Raw genomic sequence first — 16622 nt, forward strand, 5'->3', positions numbered from 1 at the left:
TGTATATATTGTTGTGTCTTCCCAATTATTTATTGTATTTTATTTTTAATTCCTACAAAATAATGTGTTAATGTGTTGCTTGACTTTTACAAAAAGAAGGACATGTGTCATTAGTGGCTAATTTTCTTTTTTTATCCAGGTTTTTAGTGAGATTCTGGAAATACTGTCAGAACAGCACTGAAAGAAAGAAGAGTATTCATTTTTCATAAAATCAAATGCTTAGCTCTGTGACTCACATCAAATGTTACTAAATGAGAGGCAGAAACTGTGGGTTATATTTCTATGAGAATAACAGCAGTGACTAAAACATGAAGATATAAAACATACAAAAAGATTACAGAAGGATAAATGTTGAATTCTTGTGTAAGTAAAAACATACAAACACACACCATGAAACACTAGCAGGACTCACGCCAGACACATGATGTTTAGCAGGCCAAATCTCTGAAACAATGACACAGTCGGGGTGTTTGTCCACTGACCCAACTGGACACAACATGGTGTGTGAGCGTGTGTGTGTGTGTGTGTGTGGGAGAGGGGGTGGGGGGTTCTGTCAGTGATATGAGGTGGGATTAGCTGGTCTTTTACATGACAGTGGGGGGGTTTTACAGGAGTCAGCATCCCGATTTCACTCGTGTCTCTCCTGTTTCTCTTCAGTCAGTGTGCAGGTCGCTGCCATCACTAACTACAGCACAGAGCCCCATTCACACTGACCCTCAGAGAGTCACATGTTTATAGTTATGTTTAACTGTTCTCAGACAAGCTAGTGAGCCACAAAGTCCAACTGATTTCACCACTAGTGTTGTACACACACACTCACACATAATGAATCAGTTCTTGGCCTGGAATATACAGTCTATGGCCTGGACAGGGAACATGAATGGGAATGCATGCACAGAGAAAAGTAAAATAAACTTCAAAAACTACAAAATATACCACATATTTTCACTATACTATTTAGAAACCTGTGAATTTACTATTTAGGGGTGAATCTATATGCAGCAGATATCCTAACATTGCATTCCATTCCAGTCAGCAGCTAGGAGAATTGTTAATGCTAAACAAGGTTATACACAAAGTTGGCTATACAGAGAAATGACCTGTGAGAGTCTAAAAATATCAACTGATAACACAGCTTTTCTGTTCCAGCTGTTCCACACACTGAATCATAGCCCTGATAAGATGGGTGTATGTTATTGTTCATTAATTAAAATTAGAATGTTATTTCCTTTTCCAAAAGTTACATAGTCTGGCTTTAAAAGAGTAAGATGGATTATGGAAGAGTTAAATAGATTTTGGTTTATTTTTGTGACTGATTGTGGTTAAAGGAAATACATGCAAATGATATTTTGTTTTACATTTTGTCAGTTTTGGTCCTGCATACATATGAGCACTACTGTTGCTACTGCAAACATCTGCACATGTTAAAGTTGACATACACAGTAATTGTCCACCAGTCATGTATCACTAAGTATAAATGCTGCATAGCAAAAGTATAGTAGCAGGTAGATAGCCAGTTTAAATAGTCAGTATTTTCAACTTACCCATATGGTCCAGTCATACATCATCTATCTCTGTATTTGTCATGCATTTCCCCATCTGACTGCAGAGTGGTAACACTGTTCACTGAGCTTTACTGGCAGCTGGAAGTCTGTCGCTTCTGCTTTACAGATGAGGGACAGCTTTGAGCTCTATCTGAAACAAGGCACAGGGCTGTGAGTGAGAATCTGTGGAAGGACTGAGAGACAGGAAATGAAAATGGCTTCACATTTCTTCACTCTACAAACTTTACAAGTGGACTTACAAAATTTTAGTAGGGTGATATTTTTGCACTTGCACACAGTGTAAAAGCAAGAGGTTAAGATTTTGATAGACTTTGGGAGACAAAGGACTTTACAAGTTTGACTTTGACTTCCAGCAACAGTGGTGCTAAGTCATCACTTGATCAGATACAGTCATGAGTTTTAGGAAATGAATTTCTCAACAGCTGTAAACTGTGATGAAATTTGATATGCTGCAAGAGTGTGCCGTTTAAACACTGCCTAACCTAAACTTTATAATAACTGAACTGAACAGAGGGAAGGAATACATTACAGTGAACATATAAAATCAAGGCATGGAATGAGGTCTTATATTTTTTTTATTTATAAGTCTTAAACATATTTACATGAGGAGTCATAAAGTAAAAATTATGTTTTTTATCTCACAGATGATAAAAGGCATCTACATGACAGACAGAGAAACAAAGGGGTAGATTATAAATTGTCACACCCTTATCTTGCATTACACAGTCTTTTTCCTAAGGTCTTTGGCAAGAGTGGTTTTCTGTGCAGTAGGTAGCCTCGGTAATAATAGAAAATATTGCACACACTTTTTTGTCTTTACAGAAAATAGGTGAAAACATTGTGGTTCACTTGGCTTTAGACAGTTTGTATATGCATCCATTGACCTAAAATAGAATGAATTCTTTTAAATGTGAGAGAAAAGATAAACTCTGCATCTGCTGTAACACGGACTGGATGGAAACAGGAAAAAAGAACTGTAAAAATACTTTGCATCAGTTGAAGAATGTATGCATGGTTACAGCAGTGACATATATCTCTAATAAAAACTTTGAAGCACTCTCTTACAAATACTGTCAATAAATGGGAGCCATACAGTTAAAAACAGATAGGATTTAGACTGGGGTCAAACGCAAATGAAGTTCCTCCTGTTTCTTTCAACCTCTGGACAACATCTCCTGGGTGGGGTTTGAGACAGCAGAACATTTAAGATAACATGATGTTGTCGGCTACAGTACTGGTTACACATTTGCTGAATCATCTTGTGTTTAAACCCATCTTATATTGGATAAAACAAAAAATGATGTGGCTTAAATCTGGCTCCATAGTCTCCATAGGAAACAAGAACACTGGGCCTACTGATGCAGGGAGTGAACATCACATTTCTAGCTCATGACGCGTGGAGGAACAGCAGGAGAAAATATACCAATGGATCTTGGCTTTAGTTTGTTTTTAGGGACTTAGAATGAGACTTAATTTATCATGAGACTGGTGTGAAACATCCCTATCAGAGTATGGTGGTGGAGCCATGAGGGTTGGCACTGGTCGGTGTGCCACTGATGGCGTTGAAGATGCCCATAGAGTCCGACAGAGCGTTCCTTGTACCATCATCCACAGGGTTTATCTAGAAGAAATGGTCCGAAAGATTAGGAAAGATGTTTACCTCATCCCTTCTAAAAATTAAATGGACACCTGTATGTTAAGTTTAGGGACTGTAGGAAAATTATTTGGAGGGGAGTTTTATGGGCGGTTTTGTTTTAAGTTGTTGGGTTTTTTGTTTTTGCTGAAGAGAGGTTAGTCTTAGGAGTTAGGAAAGGGGAAGGTCTTTTGACTTTTTCTCATCCCAAATTTACATTTCCTCTCTTACTCCTCCTCTCTTTTGAAATTCCACACTTGAAAAAAAAGAAGAGTGAATTGTCACGTCATATTTGTGCCAAATTTGAACAAAATTCCTGAGATATTGCGTTTGTGAGAATGGGACAAACGGATGTTTGACCAGAAAACATAATGCATCCGGCCATGACGGCTGCTGGAGTGGAGGCATAAAAAGATGGTGTATGTGTGCAACAGTTTTTTACAGAGGAAAAAATCTGTCTCTGTATCAGGACATTCTTTTCCTCATTAAAATGGACTATCTGCTAACAATAAATTCTTTCTGCCACACATCAGCACACACTGCACTTTAATGAACAGTCAGATATCTGATTGAAGACAAATCATATCAGGCAACAATATCAGCTGATTTAAATACGTTTTTATTTTTATTTTGTTTGGAGTGTGGTCAATCCATGAGCAAACACAAAGCCACCATTGGCCCAGTCACTTATTTGGTGACTGCAGGGTTTTAGTTTCGTATAAAATGAAATATACCATTCACCTCCATTCACCACTCCAATAACTTTCATACAGTCTCTTAGTACGAAAAAAGCAGCGTTACCATCCGATCTGCTCAGGCCAGCACAAAGACAACAGGAGATAAGAGACATGGTTAGTAAATGAGCAGCAGTGGATAGATATTTAAGGTTAGTTCAATATGTCATATAACATGATGCTACACAACTTCAAACAGTGAGGAATGTGCTTTAAATATTCCCATGTCATTTGGTGGACACTGTAACCAAACACAAGACAACATCTTACAGTGGATCACTGATGAACAGATCACAGGACAAACTGAACACATCTACTGACAGAAATTCATTCTGTTTAATTTTGATTTGTCACTTAGCTGCGCAGAGGTGCAAAGGTGCACAATGTGTTTGAGGACCTAGAAAAATCAGACCTGGTTGGAGTGTTTTCTATAGAGCGTATTACCTGGATTCCAGATGGATGGGATTTATCTCACTGAACCATAGAATATGTCAGAATTCAGGTGAGTTACTTTTCTGCAGCTGTAACTTGGCTGACAAAGTGGAAAAGACCTGTATAGTCTGTCTATAGTGACCTGAATGATACCTGTTCATGCATGATGTTCGACAGCTCCCTGGTCAGGTCCCTGTAGTTGGCTTTCATCTCATCATGATACTCCTGCTGGTCTTCTTTGATCAGCCGCTCGTTCACTCCCAGCGCCTGGCCGCAGGCGTCCACAAACTGCCTGAGGAGAGAGCCAGAAGCATTTCAGTGCCACTTAAAAAGCTCACAGGAAACAACATGCAGGGAGGAGAAGTTGTGTAAAAATGCAGATGATTCTGACATTAATCAGTACCTGAAAACCTCTTTGAGCTGTTTGACCTTGTTGTCAGGATATTTCTTGGCACTGCTGTCGTCTAGGAAGGCTCTGGCATAAGCAAGAGGACCAGCATTTACCTGGAAAACATCATCACCATCATCAATTATTCAGAAGAAGTAAAATGATTTATGACCTTTTAAGTACCATAATGACCTTGTTATACCTGAACACTGATGCTGCCTTGCAGTTTGAGCTGCAGCCGGATCATGTCCACCTCAGAGGCTGAGCACAGCAGTCGCAGCTCGGCCACTTTGGAACTCATCTCGTCTATGGCCACCTCGATGGGGCTCAGGTCGGTCTGGTGTTGGTACATGACCGCTATGCGCTTTTTCACATAAGGGAAACAGTGGGTGGCTGGGTAGAAACGGGATTGGGGAGGAAAAAGTATGGTTTCAGATATCAACATAATGACGCTAGCTTAACACCTGTTAAAAAGAATGCTTTGTTCATTGTTGGGGCTCAACTGACTAGTGTTTCACCAGTGACTAATGTGACACTTGCATTTAAATCTATGGGAGAGACATCAGTAAACAGGGTTGGAAAATGTGGTCAACAGCGCACATTTGATGACCCTGACTGGGCCTTACTAACACCTTATGTTGGTTTTTCCTTTGTCACCCATCTGTATATGCTAATGTGTGTCTAGTTGTGTCGTCATGTCAACATTCATAAGCAGGATATTAATTATGTTCCACTGTGCATGTAGACAATCACTGAGCGAGGGTGTCTGGCCTGCAGCCAAGTCACTATCAGTTAGCAATGATTATTAACGAGGGAAGATAACGCCTGAACTTTGGGAAAAAGCTGACAGTACAGTAATAAACTTCTCCTGGCTCTATCTGATTAACGTTTCAGGTGATTGACACTAAGGCGAGACACCTGAGGGGAGGCTGTAATCGACAATAACAGATGGCAACCAGGAAGATATCCTTGTTGTGTGCTTACTACTGTGATTAGGCTGATTAGAGAGACTTGTTTTGGTTCTTTACTGCACATGAAAGCCATATTATACTCCTCTCGCCTCTCTGATTGAACTTGGTGTCTGAACTGCTGTTGTCACTGATGTGTGACCTACTGGTGAGAACAGTCCGACGTTTACACTGCTCCTCCACTCCTCCCTGCTTCTTGCCCGACACCGTGAACGGCGTCTCAAACACAAAGCGGCGGATGTTGTGGCTCTTCTCGAAGTCTGTCTTTCTGTCCTCCAGCTCCTTCTCATCTAGGTAGGGTGTGACGTGGGTGACCTGGATGTAGGCGTACTTGGAGTCTAGGTCCTTTGGGTTCACCTGTGAGTGAAAAAGAGACAAAAATATTTTGGTTTAACTCAAAGATAGATAACTATAAAATCCCAATATGAGAAATGTGTTCTCTCTCATGTCTGTGTATTAGCTATGGAGCTAGAGTCAGCAGGCCATTAGCTTAGCATAAAGACTGGAGGCAGGCCTGGAGGCAGTTTAGAGAAATGTGCACATTTAAGACTCCTTTCACAAGGTTCACTTGCAGATTCATATGGTGAGTCGTTTTTTTAACTATGACTTTTCATAATGCTGTCCCTGAACTGTGCACTATAAACCTACTTTGCATTGCCACTGCATAACTGCCAAGGTACCATTTACTGCTACAGCCATATAAACATACACAAATGTGATCCCACCTTGCCAGAGTCCTGAATGATCTTGACATTCTCCTGGCCAAACTTGTCAGAGTAGAGCTTCAGGAGCCTCTGGGAAATCTCAGACAGCGGAGTGAACTTTGGCTCCTTGTAGATGTATTCCTTTCCATCCTCATCCTCAAAGAAGCCCTGCAGAAGAGAGGAAGACAGTCAGACACAGGAGGCTCCACATGAACTGCTTTATCACCTGGAGCTATCTTCAAGTTCACCAGGGTCAAACTTTGAGAAAGAGTGTTTGATTCTGCCAAGTTGTTCATTTTATGCCCAAATATTTCAAATCTGTTAACCATATCTCTTTCAGTGTTAATATAAAAACAACACTATTTTTAATTGTTCACTGAAACAAAGAAAACACACACAATGTAAGCAAACTGTGGTTGATTGAGTCAAAGAAATAGACCAAACAGAGAAGAGCTTAGGGATATGAATTCATAGTAGCATGCAAATATTCAAAGAGTGATCCTACAGTACATCAAAGACGCAGTAAACATGCAAATATCATCTGTTCACAGACTGGAGTCTATTTTAGTGTGATATTCACTCATAACATAACAACTACTCTGTCACGTATGGAAAGGTACACAGACGAGTGTGTGGGTGGAAACAGGCCAGTATAATCACTGAAAGGAGGAGTCCCAGAGGTAAAAGAGCTGATCAACAGTGAGGTTTACCCAGAGCAACATCACATACAGTAGGATTAGAGAAAAGAGGGTCTATGTGCTAGCTTTTTAACTTAGCAAAACACAAACGCTTTGCTGAAATACAGCTGATCATCATCATCATTTTCTTTTCCCTAAAACTACTACTTTTCTTCCATTTTGGCAATCTAGGACATTTACAGCTACATGCAACTAATCTAACTAAAAAACATCAACCCTTGAATAACATTACAATGCAACGACACAGAAAAGCACACCAGGCCAACACACACAGTTAAGACCCTATACACACTTACCGCAGCCTTGGAGGGGGAGGAGAAAAAAAGAGAAATCTCTGTTAAAAAGAGAGTTTTAGTAGGGGTAGATTCACATTCAAAGGTTCATGTGTGTATGAGTGGTCCTGTGCCATATGTGCACACGTGCAAAAGGCAATAGATAAGATCATGCTTTTATTGTAAGTTTGGATTAAGACTGCATTCATACTGATCAGAACTTGTTTGTTAATTCAGTACATTATAGCTGTGGTTCTTGCCTTACCTGTCCAAAGAAGGCCACTCTGAAGTATGTGCCCAGCAGTCTCTTGCCAGTATGCATCACCTCCATCACTTTAGTGTAGGCACGGTGGAGGGTATCATACAGGTGTGTCAGTTTCTGTTCCAAAAACACACAAAAAGAGCACAAATGGTCACATGAATCAATCAAGAACATGGAGAGAGAAGTAATCACTTTCTTAATAACTTTGAATTGAAGGCAATCATGCAGTGGAAGGTAAATCCAAGTGAATGTTTTAGTGTCTGTTGATCTTCAACCGCTTTCATCTCTTTGGAGAATCCAGTCGTTACCTTAGGTTACTTTTTTGGCTAGTAATGTTTAGAAATTAATCTCATTGCTGTTGGGTGAAAACAGAGTAAAAGTAGGAATACAGTATGTAACCTTTACTTAGTGGCCACTAAGTGGCAATACTGACTCAGTTATACAGCAATATTCATCTAAAATTAGCAAATATTAGCCACCATATGCTACTGTTCATTACAAACCTGTCAAAGTCTGACACTGTTCACACTGCCTCAGACAAAACTGAGACAACTGCAACCCCAACAACCTGTCTGATCTAATAACAGAGGAAAATACGGATAGTGCAACATAAATATAACTGAATTCTGCCATTCCAGATATTATTCTTAGTCTTTCTTCGATTGAGGGATAATCAGGGTCTATGTTTTGTAAATACAGTTCCCATAATGCTTTGGCAGATGTAAACAGGAGGTTTAATTTTGTCATGCAGTCAGTGAGTTAGCTGGGCTTTGACTTTAGCCCCATTTTTAGCTTGTATTTGTTACATTTTGGGAAATTAGCACCATGAAAAGAATGATCTATTAGCAATTTCTGTTTATAATGAAAACTGATTTTTTTTAAAAAGATTCTTGTAATGCCATTGCAACATTACTCCTGTGACTGGTCTATAGCTGCACAGATTACCTCAAAGTCTCTGCGCTGTTCATAGATGGGAATGATGAGCCTGTAGACATCAGCGATGAGCTCGTAACGCTCCGCCTTCCAGAGGCCATCAGCACACTCCTCCAACAGCTCCATCAGCACCTCCTGAACAAACAGAGACAGATAAATGAATGTAAACCTCAATAAACTTTCCCCTGCTCGTTGCAGTATCAGCATAGAATATTTAATTGTTGCAAAGAGGGACATTTCTGCATGTTCTTATTTGTCTTGGAGGTTACAGTCAAGTTAAACTGAGCAGAGTGTCCCTGCAAAGACAGCAGATGTGGGAGGAAATGGATGCATCATCTCCTTTCTTTTTATTGGCGGATGACACTGAGTCTATCTCATAAAGAGAAAAGCTCCTCAGAGCAGATGGATGGTAAAAGCACCTTTCACTGCCTGCAGATGTGTTGACCAACTCATAAAAGCTCATACATTCTCTACCACCACTTTTAATTTCACTGGGATATTAGTTTACCAGAGGACCTGGTCTCAGGTCTCTGTTTAACAAGCCTCTGCCCCTGTGTCCATGAGCAGGACTCTGAATCCTTAACCCCTGTCCTGACCCTGATCCCTTGACAGATTTCCCAAGACTGCTCATTCAGCCAGCTCAGTGATTTTCTCCACAGACAACCAAGCCCTGTGTCAAAGTCTACTGTGTTTTCATTTGGTGCACTAACTGCACAGAGCAATTGATACTCTTTATGAAGATAAGAGCTCTTCCAGACAGTCATTATGTGACACGTGATGCTAACAGGGAACTTAAAAAAACATCCTAAATGCTTGGTCAACACAGAACAACTGGCAGATACTCAATGCACAGCTTACAGTGTATGACAGTAGAAAATATTACAATACAAAGTTTAACCTCATTGAAGTGAACATCCTGCATCCCAACATCCTCCATCATGGCCGCCTCCTCATCGATGTTTGGAGTGATGACACGGAAAGCTGAGCATCCCTGCCTGAACATACCTAGCACCGAGGATGCAAGCAGAGAGATACAGAACCAACATGAGTGTGTTAAATACAAGGAAAAATACAATGACTTCTCACAGTGTAAACTGTGTGAACAAAAACTGACAAAGAAATGTGTTGACAACATTTTATTGTGACTAACTATCTCTGAAAATTAGAACTATAATTTTTTTCATGAACCAAAAACTAAATGATAACATTAAAGACAGATGAATTGACAATATCCTTATTACTGTTTTAATACAAAGTCTTATTCAATGACCTGTATGGAACTGCAGAATCACAAAATATAACTTTCCGTAACTCCAAGTCCAAGCAGTCAAGTGGTTTTCATGTACAAAAAAACAAAACTAAATGAAAATCAGACATCGAAATGAACTTGGTGAGCTTTCTTAAATCATCCCAGCTTTGCAGGTTATGGCACTATATTTTTTAATTTTGTTTGTTTGTTTTGTGATGGTGGCAGTGGTAATGCTGTCATTCCCAGCAGCAGCTCATGCACTTTGCAGGGTGTTTCTATGTTGAAAATCTCTTGCGAACACACGCTTTAAAAATGATGTAAAGGTTGACACTGTGTATAAGGTGCGTTTGGAATGGTACAGAGACTTACAACAAACTCACAGTGAGAGCAACCAAGATGCCTCACTCCTGTGTTCTACAACAGAAAAGTTAAACACTCTGACCTGACAATGAACTGTTAACTTTCAGAAAAACCTGTCACATTATACAAGAGATCTCCAGAGTCTGAGCACAGTATCCGGGGAAAAAACATGATGGCGGATCTTATCTAGAGAATGCAGCGTTGGAGTGTTTTTAACACGGGACTGAACAGATGACCCTTGGACATGTGCTCAGGTGGCAGATGACAGGGTTCCTGTGTATATGTGTAGGTGTGTGTGGAACATGGCAAATGTATGCCGACTTTATTTTTCCTAGTCAAAGCTGTAAAAGGAAAAAGGAAAAAAACAAAAAACAAAAAAGGAAATATTTTAGATCAGCCTCTCCTGAAAATCGAGCAAATCATCTCATTTGCTTTTCTAACTGTGAGTTGATTACTGATTTACTGTATTATAATCCCATTAAAGCACACAGAACCACACTTCCTTAATTTCATATGTGTAATTTATAAAGCATTCACTATACAGCCATATAGTGACTCACTATACAGCTTCAGTAAAGTGGGATCATAAAAATGTTGGAACGGAGTTCAAATGCTCAGTGATTATTGACTGTAAAAGGAAGCATACCCACTCACCTTTTCTCCACAGGTACTCAGCCACCAGAGCAGCAACATGCACGTAACACATGGCTGCCTGCAGATGAAGTACACAAGTCATAGGTTAGCACAAAATTTCCTTTAAAACAGCCTCAGAGTGTTCCACACAGTCTTCACTTGTGTCCAGCTGTAGATCTATGCCTACTACAACTGAACTTTAACACTGAATATGAACAAACATTGTAAAAAATTACCTCTGAAAGATCTCCATTCTTGTTATGGATGCGTGCCATGCTGTCCAGCCAGGTCTTGCGGAGCTCAGGCGTGCTGGTGTAGGACTTGGCCAAGCTGTACTGAAGGTCCACCAGCATCTCTGGGTCGTTCTCATGCTCCTTCATCTGCTCTGTGGCCATCAGCACTGTCCTGATGCGCTTTGTCAGGTCCTTCACATCTGATGGAAACGCTGTGTGCTGCAAAGTACAATGGCAACTAATCAAGGTTTTGTGCCTATTATTGCACGAAAATATCAATGATTAGGGGAAAAAAGTAAAAAAATAAAGGTACAATAGAGAATATGCAGGTCATTTTAATGGAAAGTCAAAATGTTCAAAAAAATGACAATAAATCTGAACCATAATCTGAAATCTAACTTAAGTGGTTTTCCTCTTTTTAACTGAATGCATTTAATATCTATTTCCGATGGATGCTCTGTTGTGTGTTCAGTTGATGCAATAAAAATAGTTAAAAAGGAAAAAAGGTCAAGGATTACTACTTATTACTACATCACGTGAGGCAGCATCCATCCCTCACCTTGATGTTCTTGTCACTGTTGGCACAGTTGTTGATGATAGAGAGAGACTGCTGGAAACGGGTACCCCCGATGCCGATGACATCTGCGATCAGCTGACTGACAGCTATTACCACCTGTGTGAAGAACAAACAAATCAACACTACACCAAGACATGACTCATTGCAGGCAAGAAAATAGTTGCACAGACATAATCAGGAGCATGTACCTGCAGGTGTGTCCGTACAAAAGACTTGCGGCCTGTGTAGTCAAAGTTATTTTTCATGAGGAAGTAGAGAAGATGGGCGGCATCACTGCGGATGGAGCTCAGCTTGGAGTTACAGCACTTAAGGATTTCATAGCACAGAGAGGCACACATGTCGGCCCGGCCGTCAAAGAAGGTACAGGGGAACTGGAAGGATACATGGAGAAAGACAGAATGTAATGCGTGGTGAATGGAAATTAAGATTTGGGATGGTTACATAGTTAAAGAGAAAGAGAAACACCTTGTAGATGAAGGTCCTGAGTGAGGCAAAGACCTGTTTGAGGGCGGTCTCAGACTGAGGGATCTGCAGGAAGCACAAATGCACCTGGAAAACTTTCTTCATCAGGGGATTGTGACCCAGGTCTGAGTTCAGCTGGGTCTGTGGACACAGGGAAATGTAAGGACCAACAAACCAGAATGTGATTAAGACACTGACTGTCACGTATCATGCTTTAGTACAGTTTGTATGTCTGTCTGAGCTTATACCTTGAATCCCATGATGAAGATGCTGAGTGTGTCCAGTACAGTCAGACAGACTTCTGTGGACACATTGGCCTCCAGCAGACACTGGCTGCTCACATCTGCTTCTGTATGAGAGTACACTGCACAGAAAACACAAGCACAAGGTCACTGTTAAAGATATCACTTTATTGGAGTAATAAATATGACTTTCGCAGAAACACAGCACATGATCTACTTGTGTCTGATTGCTTTTTTGATAAGTATAAGTGACTAAGGGATTATTTGCCAAGTGCTTACATTCTTGCCAGAGAATGTAGGAGGAGATAAGTTCTGGGATTTGTATTGCAGTTATTACTGGCTGCCAACAGAGGTCAGCAAAACACATAGAGATACCCAGAGCACTGAGCTACTACCATGACTTAATTAATCCAAGTTAACACAATGTTATCCAGCTAAAATATGCATGTTAATGTTAGATTAAATCAGCTTGAATAACAGAGAGCAATGATCAGTTCTCACATGAGCTGACTCGAATATAAATTGAAGCTCTGAAAGCTCTGAAAAGCCCTCTTGAGCATACTGGATGTACTTTCCATATTCTGTGTAGTTGCACACACTGTCAGACTTTAATAGTGGATTACAGGGTAACAAGTAAGACCAGTGTGACATTAGTCAGCTTCATCCTGCACTGGCCAATACATCTGGTGAAAACTGATCAATATAGAGAATAAACAGCCTAAATTATCTACACTTGCTGTTTTTGTTACTTTGTTTGCATTTCTGAAAATCTGCATGATGGTAAGTCCTGCTGCTTCAGCTACTCACAGTTCCTGATCACAGTGTGCAGACAATAACCAGAGTGAGTTCTGCTGATTTACCCATGTCTGTGTGATGTCTTGTGTGTATAATTATACATGTTGTGTGATACAGGATTTGCATCTGTTTGTAGCACAATATCTCTTGACATTTTAACTGTTGTATTCCTTTATATCTTTACTACTTGTCCTATGAAAGTCATCTGTAAAGTTAAGGCATGAAAGCCTTACTGTTGTTGAACGTGTGAGCATTCTCCAGAGTTCCCAGCTGCTGTAAACGGGCGTGCAGCATCCCCGCCCTGTTACGAGACACAGGCAGAGTCAGAGACTTCTTCTCTGGAGCTACAGACCCTGTCCCCTCCTGGCTCCTGGTGGGGAGAGGAGAAAAAAATACTGGTAAGTTTGAATGTCAGCTAAACCATTGTCACCAAACAGCAAAGTTAATACATAGATGAGGAGGCATAAGAGGACGAGCTAAAAACAGTAGAGCAGATTCATGATTTACTAGAATGTAATGTGATTTTAAAACTGACAACAGAGAAAGTCTGAACTTTGGCAATTGAGACAAATGGCAGCATCATGCTTTTAATTCAGCAAAGTGAGAAAAAAGACAGCAATCTCTTACCCATGCAAGAGGGGCCTGGGGCCTGGAATATTAGCCACAAAACAACTTGGCAGCAGTGTTAGAGGAGAAGAGCACCGGGTTAAAAGATTCAGTAAGAGGTTATATTAGTGAGTCTGTGCTCAGTTGCAAGTCATATTATTGCATATATGATAAAATATTATGTTTCAGCTCAAGAATAAATGATTTCAGGATCACATGAGATATGTGATACCTATATTCATCTCCTTGAACAGAGCAACATGTACTCTACCTGGCAATGTATCTCTTCCCCATGTATCTGAACTGATGAAGGCAGACTCTGCAGGATAAACACGACAGGTGGAGTTCAGTGACAGAATCAACACCTTGCATTCAAGTCCATTCTTCAGGTTTTAATTACTTTATTTTCCACATGATGATCCTACTTCCAGAAAAGATCTGCAGTAGCAAAGAGAAATAAAGTCCAATAGTTAAAGTAATCTAGTCTAATAGATTGGGACCATTTATCAGTAGAACAAATATTGTGAGTTCCTGTTTTCTAAAAGGACCTTTATCCTGGTTTGTGAGGCTAAAATGACTCCCCCATTGTACTGCTTTAAAGGGTACTGATACTTGATATGAAAGCCAGTTTACCCATCACAAGGAGTACTACTCAGCCTGTGAAACAGTTGTATAACGTCCTCTGTGGCTCTGAAGGGAGTTCTGAACATAACCAACACTAATGACATCTTAATGTCGTCATTCGAGTTAGCTATTTGTAGCTGATCCGTAATAGGAACTAAAAGTCAGGAGATCTCTGCTGTTTCAGTTTTGACCATTCTTCTTTAATTGGTCTCTTGTGAGTCTCCTTGTGAGGTTGTGTTTTGATTTCCCATTGTGATTTCACCTGTCTTACATCTCACACATATATGTGATCACAAAGAGGTTGTCTAGTTCTGTACTTACTCTATTAATGTAAAGAAGTCCATTAGTTCTGAGGAAGCTGCTTTGTTCCAGTACGCAAATAAGGCCTCTAAAAGTGATGAAACAGTAAGAATATAGTGAGAAAAGATTTACTCTAGGTCTGTTGTTAATATCAACTTGTTTAAAAATCAAGTACAGCAGACTTGTCCTACCTTCTGACATGCTCTTGAGAATATGCAGAAAGCACATGAGCAGGTTTTTGATCTCATCCCGGTCCAGTTTGTCACAGCGCAGCACGGTGCTGCCCAGAGCCGAAGCACACTGGTTCTGACAGGAGGAAAATACAGGGAGACAGACAGAGAGCAAATGAAAGAGAGAAAGTTTTAGTTATCAGACGGCAGAGTTGCAGAAAAACCAAAACTTCACAGAGATAAAGAACATCACTCAATCGAGACATTTCAGAGTTGAGAAATGTCAAGTATTTTCAGTGAAGGGGAAAATAACAAAGCCAAAAAAAATATGTTTACTGGAGTGTTTCTGTGCTCTGAGATAGCAACATCAGTTGGAGGTTTGAAGAAACATATTTACAGCCACATTAAAGCATCTGAGGAAAAAAGTGAAAAAGGCTACAAGGTCAGTTCAACCTCTGCACTGGTAAAAGCACACACACTCCCTCATGTGGGACACTCAAGAAGAGGAGAATGTTGAGAGGAATGCTGGGAGGATTTTGGACACATTGTACAGATTTGTGCAAACCACAGAGTACTCTATGTTTTGGTCTCTAAAGTGGAATTCACACAGAAAAAATCTACCCAAAGCAAATTTTACTGAAATAAATCACAGTTTGCTGGACTCTGTACAATTGTAGCCAAAAGTTGCCGGTGGAGATGTCACAAGGGTCAAACAGAATACTTGGATAGGTATGTTTTCTTCATGATTTCCATCCAGACTCTGGCCTGCAGCCTGCTTGTCATTATCACTGTCACTGTCCTGCGGCAGGTCAGGCAGAGGCACTGTGAGGAGGGAGAAGTCCATGGTGACCCGCTTAGCCGCACAGTTCAGACGTGGGCCTCGGTCCTCAGGATCCAAGGGGAGAGGGGGCACATTGACCGAGTGCCTCCTGGTAAATTTCTCTTTTTGGTGGAGTTGGGAAGTTACAGAGCGAGGAGAGGTTGTGTGGGAGCTCTGGAGAAGGGTGGTGGTGGCAGAGCATGGACGTCCCAGGGTGCAGATAATACAGTTAAGATAAAAGTAATGGGGATGCTTTAATCTTTTGATTTGAGATTTTAGTTTTGACACAGTACACAGTGTCCAAATGTTAGGATGACTAAAGACTAAAATGGCAAAAATATTGCAAATGAAGTAGTCGTTCAACAGATCTATCATGCATCCATGTACCTTCTCCAAGGAGTTGGTCTTGTCGCTGCTCTTGTCCAGGAGGCTGTTTCCAGAGTCAGTGGAGACAAGGGAGCCTCTGGAATCTGCGTGGTGAACTGAGCTGACATTGGGAGTGGAACTGTGAGGAGACGCTGCAGGGATAAAATACAAAAAACTATTAGTTTGTTGCATGTCAGAAGATAATTTTATGAGAACATTTTTTTCAATCACCACGATTATTAACTATGTGATTATCACTGATAATGGAGGAATTAGTCACCTGTTCCAGAGATGACCCCAAACACATCTTTGTGGAGAGCATTTTCTATGCAACTCCCAGGTTTCTGAGGAGTCACCACGGAGTTGGGCACCAGAGAGTCCTCCCTCACATTCTGGGACAGAGAGCAACAAAGCATTAGTGAGCTTTTATTGTAAAATTATGTTAAAAGCATGCTTTCAGCCTGGGATAAAACACTAATATTACTTAGTGAAAACATTTTAGCAAATTACATGTTGAGCTGTCATTAACCCAGTAATTAATGTTTTAGTGGGTATGTAATGGTGCTTGCTGGAAATTGGAGATACAAGCTGCTATT

The 16622-nt window shown here is 40.4% G+C and overlaps 1 protein-coding gene across 1 annotated transcript in view; it reads right to left on the minus strand.

Annotated features, from left to right (window-relative positions):
- Positions 1–2122: 2122 nt before the first annotated feature.
- Positions 2123–16622, minus strand: part of LOC108880220 (dedicator of cytokinesis protein 9) — a 40233-nt gene continuing 25733 nt past the window's right edge. The window contains exons 32-52 of the mRNA XM_051065981.1: positions 16307–16418; positions 16048–16178; positions 14862–14976; positions 14692–14758; positions 14018–14065; positions 13374–13510; positions 12352–12467; positions 12107–12244; positions 11830–12012; positions 11624–11737; positions 11068–11283; positions 10853–10910; positions 9488–9594; positions 8602–8724; positions 7660–7773; positions 6446–6592; positions 5867–6077; positions 4955–5145; positions 4768–4868; positions 4518–4656; positions 2123–3186 (exon numbers count right to left, since the gene is read on the minus strand). Of these exons, the coding sequence (XP_050921938.1) occupies positions 3070–3186; positions 4518–4656; positions 4768–4868; positions 4955–5145; positions 5867–6077; positions 6446–6592; positions 7660–7773; positions 8602–8724; positions 9488–9594; positions 10853–10910; positions 11068–11283; positions 11624–11737; positions 11830–12012; positions 12107–12244; positions 12352–12467; positions 13374–13510; positions 14018–14065; positions 14692–14758; positions 14862–14976; positions 16048–16178; positions 16307–16418 (2685 nt within the window). The 3' untranslated portion in view covers positions 2123–3069. The remainder of the gene's footprint in view (positions 3187–4517; positions 4657–4767; positions 4869–4954; positions 5146–5866; positions 6078–6445; positions 6593–7659; positions 7774–8601; positions 8725–9487; positions 9595–10852; positions 10911–11067; positions 11284–11623; positions 11738–11829; positions 12013–12106; positions 12245–12351; positions 12468–13373; positions 13511–14017; positions 14066–14691; positions 14759–14861; positions 14977–16047; positions 16179–16306; positions 16419–16622) is intronic.

Source organism: Lates calcarifer, linkage group LG7_2, assembly GCF_001640805.2.
Source record: "Lates calcarifer isolate ASB-BC8 linkage group LG7_2, TLL_Latcal_v3, whole genome shotgun sequence".
Taxonomy (NCBI): Eukaryota; Metazoa; Chordata; class Actinopteri; family Centropomidae; genus Lates; species Lates calcarifer.